The sequence below is a fragment of the Notolepis coatsorum genome, assembly GCF_963971535.1.
Source record: "Notolepis coatsorum genome assembly, chromosome: 1".
NCBI lineage: Eukaryota > Metazoa > Chordata > Actinopteri > Aulopiformes > Paralepididae > Notolepis > Notolepis coatsorum.
This window is the reverse complement of record NC_140165.1, coordinates 37,279,167-37,296,897: the sequence shown is the minus strand read 5'-3', so window position 1 is coordinate 37,296,897 and position 17,731 is coordinate 37,279,167. Positions and strand designations below refer to the sequence as shown.

Genomic DNA, 17,731 nt, shown 5'->3' with positions numbered 1-17,731 from the left:
GAGATCCTGTAACAAGTAGGCCTACTGTCTATCTGTATGTCATAAATGTCATTATGAATTGAAAATGGGGGACCGTGATGTAAACAAGACGAAAGTCTTTCTCTGGTCTGCATCCCCTTAACAATTGTGTGTATTGAGCCGTACTGTACTGTACCCATTCTGCAATCTGTTAAATAAAGTTTTCATTTAATCAATCAAGTGTGTTGCGCGCGTGCGATTCGTCACCTCGACCACGTGACCAGAGTGTCATCACGAAAGAGGCGGGGCGAGTCGCTCAGCAGAACACCGCAGAGAGAGAGAGAGAGAGAGAGAGAGAGAGAGAGAGAGAGAGAGAGAGAGAGAGAGAGAGAGAGAGAGAGAGAGAGAGAGAGAGAGAGAGAGAGAGAGAGAGAGAGAGAGAGAGAGAGAGAGAGAGAGAGAGAGAGAGAGAGAGAGAGAGAGAGAGAGAGAGAGAGAGAGAGAGAGAGAGAGATGAGAGAGAGTTAGCGAGCTGCAACTAACCAACACACCGCGAATAGTTCCCCTCAGATGGACTAGTATCACATGTAAGTAGGCCTCCCTTCTCTCTTACTGTACGTCGCACATTATACCATTCGTTATGAATGACATAGATATATATATACAGTGAGGTTTATTGCCCTTAATATCGGGTGCTGCTAAAGCTAATGGGTTCATTGTTTACACGTCGCGGTAACTTCGGAAACTGAAGCCAAGGTGTTACTTTTGTGTATTGGTTGGTTAGGTGAGCAACCCCAGATAATAATAATAATAATGCATTTTATTTATAAGGCGCCTTTCAAGACACTGTGTAGCCCATTCAGTGAACAGAACAGAATCTAAAATAAAAGAATACTAGGGTAGAATCTATAGTAGCTGAGATAGAAACGGACAGAGAAGAATAGATGAGAAGAGAACAGAGCAGAGTTAAAATACAGAATAGAGACATAATAAAGCAATGACATTGATTTGCCTGCTGCTAATGCACCAGATACTTGGGCATGGCAGGTCAGTGGCTGGAGCTGCCTGGAGAGAAGGCTACTGCTGCTGCTGTAACTTACTGGTATTACATAACAGTGAGGTTGACTGGGCAATATCCTCCTGTGGCTGTGTGTGATGCAAGGATGGGAGTTAAGGTGTGTTTCCTTTGCGGGTAGTGTGTGTGACAGTGTGACTGACCCGATCTCACCTTGGGAGGAGAGGCAACTTCCCAATTGCCAATTCACAAGAGGGTAGGCTCATTGGAATTTATCTTCTTATCCACACACACACACACACACACACACACACACACACACACACACACCAGACCCTCTGTACTACATGATAGCGTCCATTCTCCAGAGAGGTCAGATGGTCTTATACCCAGATAGTGACACAGAGGTGGTATTAGCTAAACTCCTATTGAAGGAAGGAAGGGACAAAGAGAGGAAGGGTGGATTAAAGTCCACCATCATCCCTGTACCCAAAAAATCTATGCCCGCTTGCCTCAACGACTACCGCCCTGTAGCCCTCACCTCCATAGCCATGAAGTGCTTTGAGAAGCTAGTGAAGGGCTACATCTGTTCCTCCCTCCCCATCAACCTGGACCCCCTGCAATTTGCATATCGCCCCAACAGGTCCACGGAGGACGCCATAGCCCATGTGCTGCACACAGCAGCATCACACCTGGACAAGAGGCAGGGGAACTATGTGAGAATGCTGTTCATCGACTACAGCTCAGCATTCAATACCATAGTCCCCTCCAAACTCATAGCCAAGCTCAGGGACCTGGGCTTGAACTATGACCTCTGCCAGTGGGTCCTGGACTTCCTGACGGGCAGACCCCAGGTGGTAAAAGCAGGCAACTGCACCTCCTCATCCATCACGCTCAACATAGGGGCCCCCCAGGGCTGTGTTCTGAGCCCCCTCCTCTACTCCCTGTACACACATGACTGCGTGGCACAGCGGAACAACAACACAATCATCAAATTTGCTGATGACACAGTAGTGGTGGGCCTGATCTCTGCCAACGACGAGAGGGCCTACCTGGAAGAGGTAGAGAATCTGTCACAGTGGTGTCAGGAGAACTGCCTCTCCCTGAACGTCAGCAAAACAAAAGAGATGATTGTGGACTTCAGGAGGTCGGGGGTCAAGGACTACAGCCCCCTCAGCATCGACGGGGCACCGGTTGAGAGAGTGAACAGTTTCAAGTACCTCGGAGCCCACATATCCGAGGACTTGACATGGACCACACACATTGACAGTGTTGTGAAGAAGGCACGACAACGCCTCTACTTCCTCAGGCGCCTAAGGAAGTTCCACGTCAGTCAGAAGATCCTTAGGAACTTCTACTCATGTACAATAGAGAGCATCCTGACTGGCAACATCACCTCCTGGTTTGGGAATAGCACTGCACAAGACCGTAGCAGACTACAAAGAGTGACACGTTCAGCCGAACGCACAATTGGAGGGGGGCTTCCCACCCTCCAGAACATTTACAACAAGCGGTGCAGGGGGAAGGCTAAGATCATTATTAAGGACTCGAGCCACCCGAACTGCCTCTTTGAACTGCTGCGGTCAGGCAAGCGATACCGGAGTCTTAAGGCGAGCACAGAAAGACTCAGAAGAAGCTTCTATCCCCAGGCCATCAGGCTGCTAAACGAACAATAAACACTATGCAACAACCATCAAATGCACACAGCACACACACCCACACGCACACACTCACTTAAACCACACAAACACACTTTATATTTATTGATAAAGGATTGCACTACAACTCGTACACCCACTGTAAATTGTACCTAAATTGCACCTCATCCCATTTCTGCCTTGCACTATATAGTATTGTATTAGTACACTGCACAGTATTGTATATTACATGGTAACTCAGTTACGTCTATTCTGCATCGAACATTGTACATATGTCTATACTGAACACTGTGACCTCATTTTTTTTTTTACTTCTAATTTACATGCTATACTATGTTATTTTATTTCATACTTATCTTGTCTTGCACAGTCTCTGGAGCGTAACAGTAAGAAGCATTTTGTATAAAAGTATTCTGTACTTCTGTATGACAACTATTAAAGAAACTTGAAACTTGAACTTGAACTAAACATGTGTGTAATGGATGTATGGATGGATGGTTGATGCAGGAAAGTTTAGGACGATATGAAAAAGGAATGGATTGAGGATGGTTCGATTTATGGATGGATGACAGATGGATGGATGGATGGATAATGGATAAATGGATGGAAGGGAGGAGTAAGGAAGAATCAACGAAGTGCAGCATGGCTAGTTTCATAGAGTGGTGCTCTGTGAGTAATAAGAAGACATCAATACCCTGCTACTGGCTACTGAGGCCAGTAAAGTGTGTGTGTGTGCACGTGCGTGCACTGCGTGTGTGTGTGTGTGCGTGCGTGCATGCTTGTTGAGAGAGACAGTGAAAGAGTCTGTTTATGGCCTAATAAATGAACAAATTACAGGTACAATCCATCCATATATGGCATGTGTGTGTGTGCATAGGAGGTTGTTGTTGTGTTTTAGTATATCCTACCTGTCAGATCAGCTTCAGATCCCATGGGAACCCAGACATACCAGACTATTGTAGATGTCCACTTGTATAAGTTTATTTACTTTTGCATCCCTGTAGAACCATATCTCAATCTCTACTACTAACCGTGCAGAGTGAGGGAAGCCTTCTACAAAGCTGTGTGTTTGTGTTTGCATGTGAATATCAGTTCACTGGTAGTAGAGCTGTGAGGGACAAGAAGAGTGTGTGTGGTATTTGTATGTAGTCGTACAGTGTGTTTCTTCTCTGTGTGTTGTGCATATTTACTTTGTGTGTGTGTTTGTGTACATGCACAAACATGCATTCTACAGTTGTGTGTGTGTTAGTGTTGTCACGATACTGGAATTTCTAACTTCGATACGATACCTTGAAAACTGAAAAGTATCGATATTCTATACCATTTTTGATACCACAGGGAACATTTTTTAATCTTAAAATGTAAAAAGAAATATATATAGCTTTTTTTTTTAAATAAACAAAATTTTGCTTTTGTTGCTGGTCGATTCTCCTCAGCTTCTCTCTGGTACTATAATATAAGATAAATATAACACTTTTAAAACCCGTTGTTTCTCTTTAGATCAGACATTTAAAAATAACTAAATAATCTAATCTACTCTTAGAAATTAAGTAAAGTTAATAGTACTGCCTGTTACGCATAACAGCATCTAAGTTAATTTACTTCTGACCATTATAGTAAAAGTATTTTCCTATGAACTGAAACTCGTAAGATCAAATAAGGCTGTGTGGTGATTAGACATAATTCACCCACGGAACTGTTGTCCAGGGTTCGATTCCCGCTTGGGGACCAGGTTTCCATGATGCCAGGTACTCAGGTGGGGTATCTCCCAGGCCTCTCTGTGTGGAGTTTGCATGTTCTCCCCGTGCTCGCAAGGGTTTCCCCCCCGATAAGATAAACCCAATGGAAAAACATGCACAACAGATCGCTAACGCTGTGGCGTCCTTGACGAAGACGGACAGGAGCACTTGGATTGGTCCCCGGGGCGCGGCTCACGTTGACACCCTATCTGCTCCCGGCTGCCCATGGGGGGAAGGACAATGGGATGGGAAAAGTGCAGAGAGACATTTCATCGGCGACTCAGTGCATGTGTGTGTGTGTTCCTGTGGGTCGCCCATCTCGCGTGTGTGTGTGTGTTAAAAGAACTGCATGACAAATAAAGACTTCTAGTCTAACTTCTAAGTTGTTGGGAATATTGGTTCCGCATGGACGTTATAGTGTTGCTATCCTGTCGGCATCTTGTCCAAGTCAAGTCAAGTCAAGAGTTTTATTTGTCACGGCATACAAGTATACAATGAAATGCGGGGGGTCTTCTAGTCAGTTAGCTAGTAACGAGATAGGTGTGTTGTTGTGATTTTCGATGCACAATAAATGTTCAGAACTCTCTTTTGACACCCCGCCTCAGACTCCTATCCTTCGGCACTACAGCTAGCATCATTGGCGTTCAGTTACAGCTATATTGGCCAACGTTAGCCAGCTATCTAGCTAGGGATGGGTACCTTTCACATTTGAACCGATACCAACCGGTACCTGTGAATCGATACCGGTACCCAACGGTACCTTTTTTCGGTACTTTAGTCTCAAGAAATTTAATTTACCTACCTCAGTCGTAAAAAAAAAATCCAAACTTCAAATAACTACAATTTCGACAGTTTTCGGCTTGTCATTGCTCCGACTGCTTTGTTGTTGAATCAAGTCAAATCCTAGGTAAGCATATATTGTGCGTGTGAACGTTGACATGAAAAGAAAAAAGTTAAAAAAAAAAAAAAAAAAATTATTTTTATTTTTTTTTGGTTTCTCACTTGATTCGATACTCGGTAGTACCGACGTGTTTCGGTTCGGTACCTCAAAAGTACAGAATTCGGTACCCATCCCTATATCTAGCCAGCTACAGCACCACGAACTGCCAGCCAGCTGGCTACCTTTAACAACAGTCATCTAGCCAGCCACTGCACTAAGAACTGCTAGCCAACCAGCTACCTTTAATTCACAATACAACAGCCAGCTAGCCAGCTACTGCACTATGAACTGCCAACCAGCTAGCTGGCTACCCTTAACCCACATTATAACAGCTATCCAGCCAGCTGCACTACGAACTGCCAGCTGGCCACCCCCAATCCACAACACAACAGCCAGCCAGCCATACAAAATACGGTCTCAGCCAATCACATCGATTTGTACAGTTAGTTAGCCAGCCACGCCATTGCGAATGAAAAGGTAGCCAGCACAGCCCGTATTAGCTAGCTACAGTAGCTAGGTAGCTAACGTTAGCCAACGGAAGAACGATAGCTAGCCAACAGCTGCAACAACGGAAGCCAATGATCAGCCGTTGATATTATGAGCTATCAGTAGCTAGCCAGCTAGATAACGTTAGACAACGCCTCATGTATTAAACTAAAGTGAATAGTTTACTGGGCCATTTTGTTTAATGCTTCAGTGATGTTGAAAGAGGAGCTGTCACGACAAGTTGCGGAGTCTCTGCACTTGTTATCTTTGGAGCGAATGAGAAGATTTGTTTACAAGACAGGTCTGTGAGGGGGAGGGGCAATGCATGCAATGCAGCAGCGTGCGTGTGTGTCAACAACTTGCTGTAGGAGAGAAGACAGCGAGAAAGCCAGCTGGTATCTATAGTGAAGAAAGTACCGATATTGCGGGAAATGAGTATTGAAACTGTTTTAAATATTCAGAATCGATACGTATAGAAAAATCGATATTTTTGACAACACTAGTGTGTGTGTGTTTGTGTACTATAAAGTGCAGTGTGATCATTACAGTAGCCATCAGTGGTTTCTGGTTTCACTGTGTAAGTCAAGGACGACAGGGGACACATTGATCTGAAGAGATCCTGCTATGATGAGTGAACTGCATATGAATTACCTGCTTATGGGCAACTCTGTGTGTCTGCAAGCACACAAATGTGGGTGAGTGTCTAGAGAAATTCTGGAGATGGGTTAGCATGCAGGTAGTGGTGCATACCTGTGTGTGTGTGTGTGTGTGTGTGTGTGTGTGTGTGTGTGTGTGTGTGTGTGTGTGTGTGTGTGTGTGTGTGTGTGTGTGTGTGTGTGTGTGTGTGTGTGTGTGTGTGTGTGTGTGTGTGTGTGTGTGTGTGTGTGTGTGTGTGTGTGTGTGTGTGTGTGTGTGTGTGTGTGTGTGTGTGTGTGTGTGTGTGTGTGTGTGTGTGTGTGTGTCCACCACTTTCATTGGACAATTTACACAAATTAAACGATGAAGTACTAGACCATAGCAATTAGCAAATAGGTAAATAGTTGTTTAGAAAACACATTTTCCCTAAAAGCTGGAGGTAGTCAGTTTGACATCATAAGTCAAGCATAGGGGGGTAGTCTCTTCACTAGAGAGTGTGGTAGACAAGTCATGTGACCGAGTCTCAGGTTTAATCCATGTCTGTGCCGCATGGCCCTGTTCTGAGAAGCAAGACCATGTTTCCCACATGTTTATTTTTTTATTTTTTATTTAAGTCACTTGTGGTGGAAAATTTAGAATACTTTTGAACTTGAGGTTAAATCCATATCTATGCAGTACAGCCCCCCTTCTGAGAAGTGGGTCATGGTGTATCCCCACAAGTTTAGTATATATTTTTTAAATGTATTTTTAGGTTAATTGTGGTGGACTATTGAAAAGACATATGCTGCCCGTACAAAGCAGCATGAACTGTGTTCGTCATGCGATGTGACTGTCATGTCATGTGATGTGATGTGATGTCATGCAATGTCATGTGATGGTGATGGTCATGTGATGGTGATGTGATGGTGATGGTCATGTGATGGTGATGTGATGTGACTGATGTGATGGTGATGTGATGTGACTGTCATGGTCATGTGATGTGACTGTCATGGTCATGTGATGTGACTGTGATGGTCATGTGATGTGACTGTGATGGTCATGTGATGTGACTGTGATGGTCATGTGATGTGACTGTGATGGTCATGTGATGTGACTGATGTGATGTGACTGTGATGGTGATGTGATGGTCAGGTGATGTGATGTGATGGTCATGTGATGTAACTGTGATGGTCATGTGATGTGACTGTGATGTGACTGTGATGGTCCTGTGTTTCATATTGAAAAATCAACATGCACTCTCTCAAAAAATATTGTTGTGCTGGGAATTGCTCCCCTTAATTGTCATCAGATGAAAAAATTTACAATTCCCGCACTCACTTTTTCTCTGCTTTTATTGTCGTCAACGTTTCGGCTATTCAGCCTTCATCAGGACAGTGGCACTGTCCTGATGAAGGCTGAATAGCCGAAACGTTGACGACAATAAAAGCAGAGAAAAAGTGAGTGCGGGAATTGTAAATCTTTTCACCTGTGTTTCATATTGCCATCGTCCACCGCAGATACTAGAAGCCGTACTAAACCATAACCCTGCGTGAATAGGAACCCTGGTCAGAGGTCTGTTCCACCAACTCAGCCATCCATTCTCTCGAGGCTAAATGAGCCAAAGTGTGATTTCAGAATTAATACATATTTATGTTATTTAAAATAGGGACAATACATATTAATGGACATTTTCATGTACAAAAAACATACATTCGATTGTGAAAATTAATATTAGGCTAGATTGTGAAAAATAGGCTACAGCCCTCGGTGGGGGCGTGGGCCTGAATGTGCTGCATGACGGATAGGAGACACGCAACATCGCTTTCATTGAGCTGGAGAACGTGCCAGTAGTAACAAATGGACAACGACAACAACAACAACAATCACTGCGACCATCGGTTGCAAAGACAGTGATTTTGCACTCTGAGCAATCTCAAGCCCTCAATCTCAAATACTGCGGATCAACTTGTGAAACCGCGAGACAAAGTTGTATGCAAGCTATTTCCTGTTTCATGCCAATGAAAATATATTGTTTAATGTTTATCACACCTTAGGATGTTCTATATGCCGTAAACTTTCATTAATTTGATCTCCGAGAGATTGCCCTTCTCAATCCAGCACAAATTCCTCCTCACACACTGAGAGAGAGAGTGTGTGTGTGTGTGTGTGTGTGTGTGTGTGTGTGTGTGTGTGTGTGTGTGTGTGTGCGTGTGTGCGTGTGTGGGGGGGGGGGGGGGGGGGATGGGGGGGTAGGTCTTCTACTGTAGCTGTGGCTTGTCGTTTGGTTCGCCATACTATACAGTATATGGCTATATCATGCCTCTGTCCTCATCACGTAGGGCCTATATCATTCTATCTCACGTGTGTGTGTGTGCGTGGTGGTTGTGGAGGGGGGGGGTTGTGTGTTTGAGTGTGTGTACACAAGTCGAGAAAGATGCACAGCTGTTTTTTTTTAGGGATGGCACCGATCCGATACTCGGTATCGATCCAATAATGGTCAAATTCACGGGATCGGATATTGGAAAAACAGGAAGTATTTTCCGATCTGATAAATGCCGTAAAGCATGCCATCACGTTAACACTTTCAGTGCCCAGCAGGGGGCGCACGATTTAGTGCTTGAATGCCCACCATCCACTCAATGTTAGCGTTAATATCGCCTAATCTATGTTTTAAATTATGGCTATGTGTCTAATCTGCCCGTCGCTTATCAATGACTCATTTTCCAGTCAACATTGTCGAAGCGAATTGTTTTTTTATCGGTTCATTTCCGTTTTATAGCATCTTGAAAAGCCCTAGTTTTCAAGGAAAATAAAAATATTCCATAATAAACGGAATATTCTAGAATATACAAAAAACGTTCTCATTTTTCGGCCTATTTATGAATCGTTTTCAAATAAACGCTAGATTATTGATAGTATATGTGTAGTTTTACGTATGCACGCTATATAGGCGATCTGATATCTGATCTGATATATTTCCTGATCGCTCGCACAGCCAAACAGCCATATCACACATAAGGGAAAAGCTTATATCTCCGTGAAAACAGGTCTGATTTTCCTAAGACTGGTAAAATAGATTCCTTACCTGAGATCAGATGGTATCCAAAAAGATTATTCCAATTCCTGATCGCCATTCCAAAAATTGATCCTTTTATTGATCCAACACTACATACTGTAAACACATATTACACGTTGTTCTGATGGTCCACAATGACTGGGATCATCTCCGGTTACATGCGTGAGAAGTAAAATGTGGATTCCGGATTTTTTTTTTCTCATCCATTTTCATTGAGTCCATCCAAAAGCGTGCATTACCATCTGGGAGACGATAGGGGGCGCTTTTTTCACATCTGAGCTCCTGATGGGGCTGGTTTCCCAACGGTAGACTTGGTTGATGAAATATGAATTCAGATCGCTAATAAAAAAAATCACGCTAATTGTCGTGCTGGGCATTCAGGGGGCGGGCTGATAACACGTGTTATGTCGTGGCTGGCATCCAAAGTGTTAACAGTACTAGCGCGACAACAACGTTAGCGTTAGCTAAACATGAGCGCCGCAGTCATGTCAGCTGTGTGGAGTTATTTTAAGCTCAAAGAAGAAAAAGGCAAAACAGCCTGTGTATGCGTGCTAATACAACACAGCATACACAACACTCTTAACAGAGAAAATAACCAAATGTATTGTGCAGGACGACCAGCCCCTTTGTAGGAAATGTAACATTAGGTTTCCGACGCTTAGGATCGGTATCGGCCGATACTCAAGGCTGTGATATCGGTATCGGACATGAAAAAGTGGTATCGTGCCATCCCTATTTTCTTTTGTGTATGTGACTCATCTCTTTTGTTCTCTCTCTCTCCCACTCATCTCAGAAGGGTTGAAATGCCTGTTGATTCCTATTCTTTCTCGTTCTCTCTCTCTCTCTCTCTCCCTGTCTCATCGACATCATGCACGTGGTCGTCATTCACGTGCGGCTGGCAGTGTTGTGCGTAGAACTGCTATTACGATACCCTCTTTTTATAGATCGTGAAGTGAAACTGACACAGGGGGATGTGTGTTCAACACAACACAACACAACAGCACAGGACGATCTGAGGGGGGTGGGTGGGTGTTAGGGCTGTCACATTATTTTTTAATTTAATTTCAAATTTACATAAAAACACGAGATTCAAACTTGGAACTGGGAGAAATTCGAATAATAAAAAAAATATTGTAAAAAAAAATATTTAAGAAAATTATAATAATAATAATTATTATTAAATAAAAGTAGCCAAAACGTTGAAAATAGTGTAGACCTTTTTTCTTTTTTTTTTCTTTTACATTGAAATTCGAATTTGAATTCGAACTTGTCTACAATTCTGCAACGAATTTCGAATTAGATTTTTTGTTAAAGTGACAGCCCTAGTGCGAGTATATAGAGGAATTCTGGACTCTGGAGATAGGTTAGCATGCAGGTAGTGTCCCAATACTGAAATCCAATTACCAAGAGCCATGTGTAACATCTCTACATGAAGACATATGGATTAGTCTGTATCTAATAATTTGGGACCCCAAGCTAGTCTAAGTCTATACTTTGTACTGAAAGTAATTGATCAGTAAGGTACTTAGGTAGGGATGCCCCGATCGATCGGCCAGCAATTGGTATCCGCCAATATTCACTAAAATAGCTGGATCGGGTATCTGTAATTTTTTTTTTAATTTATCTTTATTATTATTTATAATATAATAAGAAATAAAATAAGAAATAACAATTCAGTACATTTATATCTATGTGTTCATTTGTTACATTTAGTTTCACTAAGTTAGGAAAGTAATGTTTTAAGTCAAGCCTGATGTTGCCTTGCACAAAAGAATGATCCCAGTATCTTCCACACAGTGAGGCATACAATTTATTAATTGAACAATGGGTATTTACATTACATTTACATTTAGTCATTTAGCTGACTCTTTTATCCAAAGCGACTTACAAGTTCTCTATGACAAGTCATCAGGAAGGGCACAACTCGGCTGAGTAACAATGTTGGTTACAGGTGCTACAGTGTAGGTTAGTATATTAGGATAAGTGCATGTCAGTAAGGTTAGTTAGGGTTAGATTATAATTATATATTTTTTTATCTATAACAAAACCAAAAACGATTGGTATCGGCAGTGTATCGGCCGATATGGCTCATAGAAGATCGGTATCGGTGGCAAAAAACGTGATCGGGGCATCCCTACTTGGTAGTGATCTAGGCTACTGTAGGGGACGTCCCAATCAAGTTTCTTTTACCCCTGATCTCAATTGGAGTCCTTTAATATTGACTATCTGCAATCTGCCCATACAGTTCAGTTCAGTTCAGAGTTTTTATTTGCCACATGGAATAATACAATCAGAGTTTCTTCATTAAAAAAAAAATCATAAATAGTCATTCCATGGACAAAAGGAGCAGGAAGAAGAATAAATCTTATAGTTACCTGCCCCTTATTCCTAAACTAACATGTATTTTCTTAATGGTCGGCGTACAACCTTATTTACAAAAATAATCATTTATACCATTATAAAAGAAACACAATCCACAGTTAAACAAGAAAAATTTAAATAATAATAATAATGATAAAGAATAAAGAAGAAAAGAAAGAGAAGAGAAAAAAAAGAAAAGATCTCACTATTCAGATCACATTTTGATTTTCATACTGACTAAATATTTTTTTTTTATACATTTTTTTGAATTGATAAACACTGTTACATCCCTTAAGCTCGCTATGGAGAGAATTCCACAACTTTACACCAATAACTGAAGGACACATCTGTTTAAGTGTGGTACGTGCAAACTGATGTTTAAAATTGTATTTTCTCCTACTAAACTCACTTTCTAAATGAAAAAGATTTTGTAGTTTTTCTGGCAGTGTATTATTTATTGCCCTAAACATAATTAACATTGTTTGAAACTTAACCATGTCTTCAAGTTTAATTATTCTAGATTTAATAAATAATATATTTGTGTGTTCTCGATAACTCACTTTATGTGTGATTCGTACAGCCCTCTTCTGTAGTATATATAATGGTTTTATATTTGTCCCATAAGTATTCCCCCATACTTCAACACAATAACTGATATAAGGTGAGATGAGTGAGCAGTAGAGTGTTCTCATTGCCTCATACTCTAACACATCCTTTACTTTATTCATAACAAAAATACTCTTGGACATCTTTTTTTTAACGTGTGCTATGTGCGATTTCCATGTTAATTTATCATCCATAATCACACCAAGAAAACGTAATTCATTAACTCTCTCTATATCAACTCCATCTATGGTCAGTACTATATTTTCATCTAGTTTTCGATTGCCAAAAATCATAAATTTTGTTTTTTTCAGATTCAGTGATAGCTTATTTACATCAAACCATTTCTTTAGCTTTGTCATTTCATACACAATATATTCAGCTAGTTCCTTTAAATTATTTCCAAAAATGTGTATCATCAGCAAACAAGACAAACTGTAATAGTTTTGAAACATCACAAATATCATTAATATATAAAAGAAAGAGTTTGGGCCCCAAAACCGAACCTTGCGGTACCCCACATTCAATCTTCATGAGCTCAGATTTAACATCTGCCAACTGCACATATTATTGCCTATTGTGGAGATAACTACTCAACCATTCAAGAACCATTCCTCTCACACCATATGAACGTAATTTAGAAATTAGAATATTATGATCTAAGGTATCAAATGCCTTTTTTAAATCAATAAACACCCCTATTGTTAATTTCCTTTTATCTGTTGCTGTTGTTATTTCTTCAATAATATTCATTAAGGCAGTCGCTGTTGATCTGTTTTGCCTAAAGCCATACTGGCTTTCGCTCAGCAGTTTGTTCTTTTCCACAAAACCATCTAACTTATGCGAAAACAGTTTTTCAAGCACTTTCGAGAACTGTGAGAGCAATGACACTGGTCTATAGTTAGTGAAGCTGTGCTTATCTCCTACTTTGTAAAGTGGGATCACTTTTGCTACCTTCATCCTGTCTGGAAAAATACCTGTCTGAAAAGAAAGATTACAAATATAACAGAGAGGTTTGATTATACAATCAATTGTCTTCTTCACTATAATCATATCTATCCCATCACTGGGATAGATGTGTCCCGATCTGATGTTTGTATTTTCCTAGAAAATACAGCTGCACAGTGCACACTACATTAAAGTTAGTATACTAGTGATGCACGCATATATCATCGGCCGATATGGTCATTTTTTTACACATCGTATCGGTCTGATATCAAGATAGGGCCGATATTAACACATTGGGAGCCGGGGGTTGTGCCCATCAAAGTACCCAGTCTGCCACCGTTGAAAGCCTATGGAGATGTTTACCTTCTTTGCAGGGCTATAACTTTTTAAATTTTATTGCTATATTGACATTACTATGGCCCATTCAACATCGATTATCTATCGTTCAGGATGTGGGAACGCTATATTTTTTCATTCATACATTGTTGTGTTAATAGCGTCGAGAATATAAGTATGTTTTTAATCTTTTCTGTTGTAATTCCAAAAACAGTAGTTATAGGCCCTGAAGCATATGATAGATTATCGATTGGCGTTTCTTTCCTATACACGCTATATAAAAAAATTCAAATGCATATGATCGGTATACATTATGCTTCATCATGTGTGAAGGAAAGGGGGGGGGGGTCGTTTATAATTCCTTGATCGTCAGTAACGGCTTTATTTAGTATGGGTTGATATATTGATCAGATGGTTTGCAGTGAAATTAATAAACAATCGGGCTGAAAATAACGTTACTGTCCTCTTACCGTTCGCCGATGAGACTGGAGGAAAAAGATCCCAATTATTTGACACCGATCTCCTAGATCCATTTCCGGTTTGTATGGCGCAATAAACGCCAAAATCATATTGATTATTAAGTTTAGAAAGTGATCCAAATACTCCTACAGTTCGGTCAGGGCGCCTGCTAAGCACGGATAGGATCTAAGTGGGATAGTGTGATCCTTCCACACGCTACGCCCTCTCAGTGAGAATCCGTGCTGCCAGGTGAAAAGAAGCGGTTGATTGGCTGGACGTGTGTCGGAGGAAGCACGTGGTAGCCTCCACTCTCCCAGACCAACTGTGGGGGGTAAGTGCGCAGCGACCAGGAAGGGGATTGGGAATTGGCATAACGACTAACATTGGGATGGGAGAAAAATCGGAGGAAAAAGGAGGGTGTTAAAAAAAAATTTAAATAAAGATATCTTTCTTTTTCTTTATCTTTTTTTTTTTTTTTTTTTTTTTTATTATTGTAAAACAAAACTTATTAAAAGTCAGTACTCGACACACATTGTATAATGAAACTTTCAGTAAAGGTGGTTAAAATATATGCAAGTACAGAAACAGGATAAAACAAAAATAGTCAATAATAACATTTTAACCGTATACAGTGTATATCCAGCGAAGTTACAATTATATAAATGTTAGTATATAATATACCCCTAATACCTATTTTCTAAAACCCTACACACATATGCTCCAGCTCAAACCCCCCCCTCCCAGACCCCCTCTTGGATAGTACCTCCATTATCCCTCACTCCTAACCAGACACTACCATTATAGGCTAGCTTTTATTCTCTCCACCACTTCTAACCACATTGACATTTTGGATTCATTGAGCCCCAGAATTCTTGCTGTAGATATTTCTTGATATATCACATCGAGATATGTAAGAAACCACACTTTCCGGCACATTTTTTCCGGTTGAAACCAACGTGATGCGATCAGTTTTTTAGCTACTGTGATACCCGATAAAACCAATCTTTTTAGTTGTGGATTCACTGCAAACTCAAAAACATCATTCAATAGCAATACCGCGGGGTGTACAGGTATATTCCAAAATACGAGTATTGATAATTGTTGGGACACATCTTTCCAGAATGCCTTAACTGGTGGGCAGTCCCAATACATGTGCATAAATGTTCCTTCGTCCCCATTTGTACATTGGGAGCATTTGGAGTCTTGTATAAGCCCCATTTTGCACAGCCTTATAGGAGTCAAGTATGTCCTGTGAATATAGTTCAGATTGATTTGTTGATGATCCGGGTTCCTTGATGTAAGTCGGACATTTGCCCAGGCTCCTTGCCAATCAAAGTCATTTTCCAGGTCTGGTATATCCCTCCTCCAGACATTGTCTAGTTGAAGGGTTTCATACGAGGACGTTAGTAATTGATAATAAAAACCTGATACAAAACCTCCCAATGTATCTCTTTCATAGAAAAATTTGTGGTATCTGTGGTGTTCAATTGGTATGAGTAATGGAACACCGTGAGATCTCATACAAAGTCGTAACTGTATGTAAAAAAGCCATGTGGACTCGGTGAGGTTAAACTTTATGCATATTTCGACATAACTACAGAGGCCCTTGTTATTAAAAATATCCCCTAATGAGTGTATGCCTTTCTCTTCCCATATAGGGAATCTTATAGGTCGTTTTCCCATTAAGAGAGCATTGTTATTGAATATGGGAGTGTGATTATGCCATACTTGAGGGTTAGGAAATTTCCTTTGTGTTTCCCGCCATGTCCTGATTGCATGGGTAATTATTGGGCCAAATTCTCGCTCACAATGCTTGATTGAAAGTTTAGTGTATGCTATGTCTTTCAATCTCTGTGGGGCTACTATGTTTTCTTCTAATTTTCTCCAAGATACCAAAGCCTCGGGGTCAAACCATATCTTCTTCAATGGTCTTAATGTGAAGGCATTAAAATATTGTAAAAAATCTGGGACTGCCATGCCACCGTCTGCTTTATTTCTCTGTGCGGTGGATCTTTTTATGCGAGGTGGTTTGTTATTCCAAATAAATTTGTATGTGGAGGTTTGTAATCTTTTCCAGTAGCCCTCTGGAGGAGGTAACGGAAGCATTGAGCTGAAGAAATTGATTCTTGGTAATACATCCATCTTAACTATTGATACCCTTGCCTGTACTGAGTTTTTAAGTTTTGCCCACCTGTCCAGGTCGTCTTTGATTTTGTTCTGTATTTTTGTGTAATTGTGCTTCACCGTTTGTCTTATGGTGGGAAATATTTCCACACCCAAGCATCTGAAATGTTTGACCATGGGTATCGCACCTGGGAGGGTTGTCTCTTTTTTTGCACTGGTGTTAAGAGGAAGAAAAGCCGACTTAGGCCAATCTATTTTAAATCCCGATAAATCACCAAAGTTCTCTATCAACTTGAGTATAAGCGGCAATGTGTTGTTGGGGTTTTGCATGAACAATATTACGTCGTCCGCATATAAACTAATTTTATGATGTGTGCCCTTGATTACTATTGGTTCTATGTGTTGGGATTGTCTTATAAATTGTGCTAAAGGTTCTAATGATAGATCGAATAGTCCGGGACTAAGAGGGCAACCTTGTCTGGCTGAGCGTGATACCGGAAAGATATCGGAGATGAATGTGCCTGTTGTAATCCTGGCCGATGGGTCCTTGTATAGTACTTTAATCATATCAATGAAACCTTTTCCTAACCCCATCCTTTCCAATACTGCCCATAGAAACGACCATTCCAACCTGTCAAATGCTTTCATAGCATCCAGGGATAGTATCGCCTTAGGTGTGATGTCCTCTTTGTCTGTATCTAGTATGTGCAGTATTCGCCTTATGTTATCATTGATCAGGCGACCTTTTATGAAGCCTGTTTGGTCCGGATGAACTAAAGACGTCATATGCTTTTGCAATCTGATGGCTAATATCTTAGAGTACAGTTTGACATCGGTTCCGAGGAGGCTTAAAGGACGGTAACTACCGCACTCAGTGGGGTCTTTGTCTTTTTTGTGAAGAACTGAAATGAGTGCGGTATTTTGGTGTTCAATGAAGCTTCCCTCTTTGACTGAGTATAAGATCATATTTAGTAATAAGGGTCCAAATATGTCCCAGCAAGAAATGTACATTTCTGATGGGATACCGTCAATTCCCGGAGCTTTGCCGTTTTTCATTCCGGATATGGCCTTCTTGAGTTCTTCTAATGTGATCGGTACTCCTAACTGTTTAGCGTCTTCCTCCGTAAGTTTAGGGAGAGTAATTTGATTAAGATATGTGTCTAATTTGTCTTGATCAAAGGTCGTTTCTGAGTTATATAAATCGGAGTAGAATTCTTTGAATGTATCGTTTATTATTTTGGGTTCTGTTACTAGAGCTTGTTGTTTCCTAATCGCAGTTATATCTGCAAATTTTGCATTAATTCTTAGTCGCATGGCTAATAGGTGACTAGGTTTAGAACCTTGGAAGTACTGCTGTTGTCTTGTGCTGCGTATTTGCAATTCCGATTTTTGTCTGTACATTGCTTTGATCTC

General features: G+C 40.8%; 2 protein-coding genes across 7 annotated transcripts in view; one reads left to right on the top strand and one right to left on the bottom strand.

Moving 5' to 3' along the window:
• LOC311231212 (sodium/hydrogen exchanger 2-like) overlaps nt 1-3,564 on the bottom strand; it is a gene marked incomplete at its 5' end in the record, with an annotated part of 39,640 nt that extends 36,076 nt beyond the window's left edge. The window contains 1 exon segment of the mRNA XM_084317755.1: nt 3,540-3,564. Coding sequence (XP_084173881.1) covers nt 3,540-3,564 — 25 coding nt within the window.
• Nucleotides 476-17,731, top strand: part of LOC311242231 (inositol polyphosphate-4-phosphatase type I A-like) — a gene marked incomplete at its 3' end in the record, with an annotated part of 159,729 nt that continues 142,473 nt past the window's right edge. For all 6 annotated transcript variants that reach the window (XM_084331195.1, XM_084331194.1, XM_084331191.1 and 3 more), the window contains exon 1: nt 476-545. The remainder of the gene's footprint in view (nt 546-17,731) is intronic.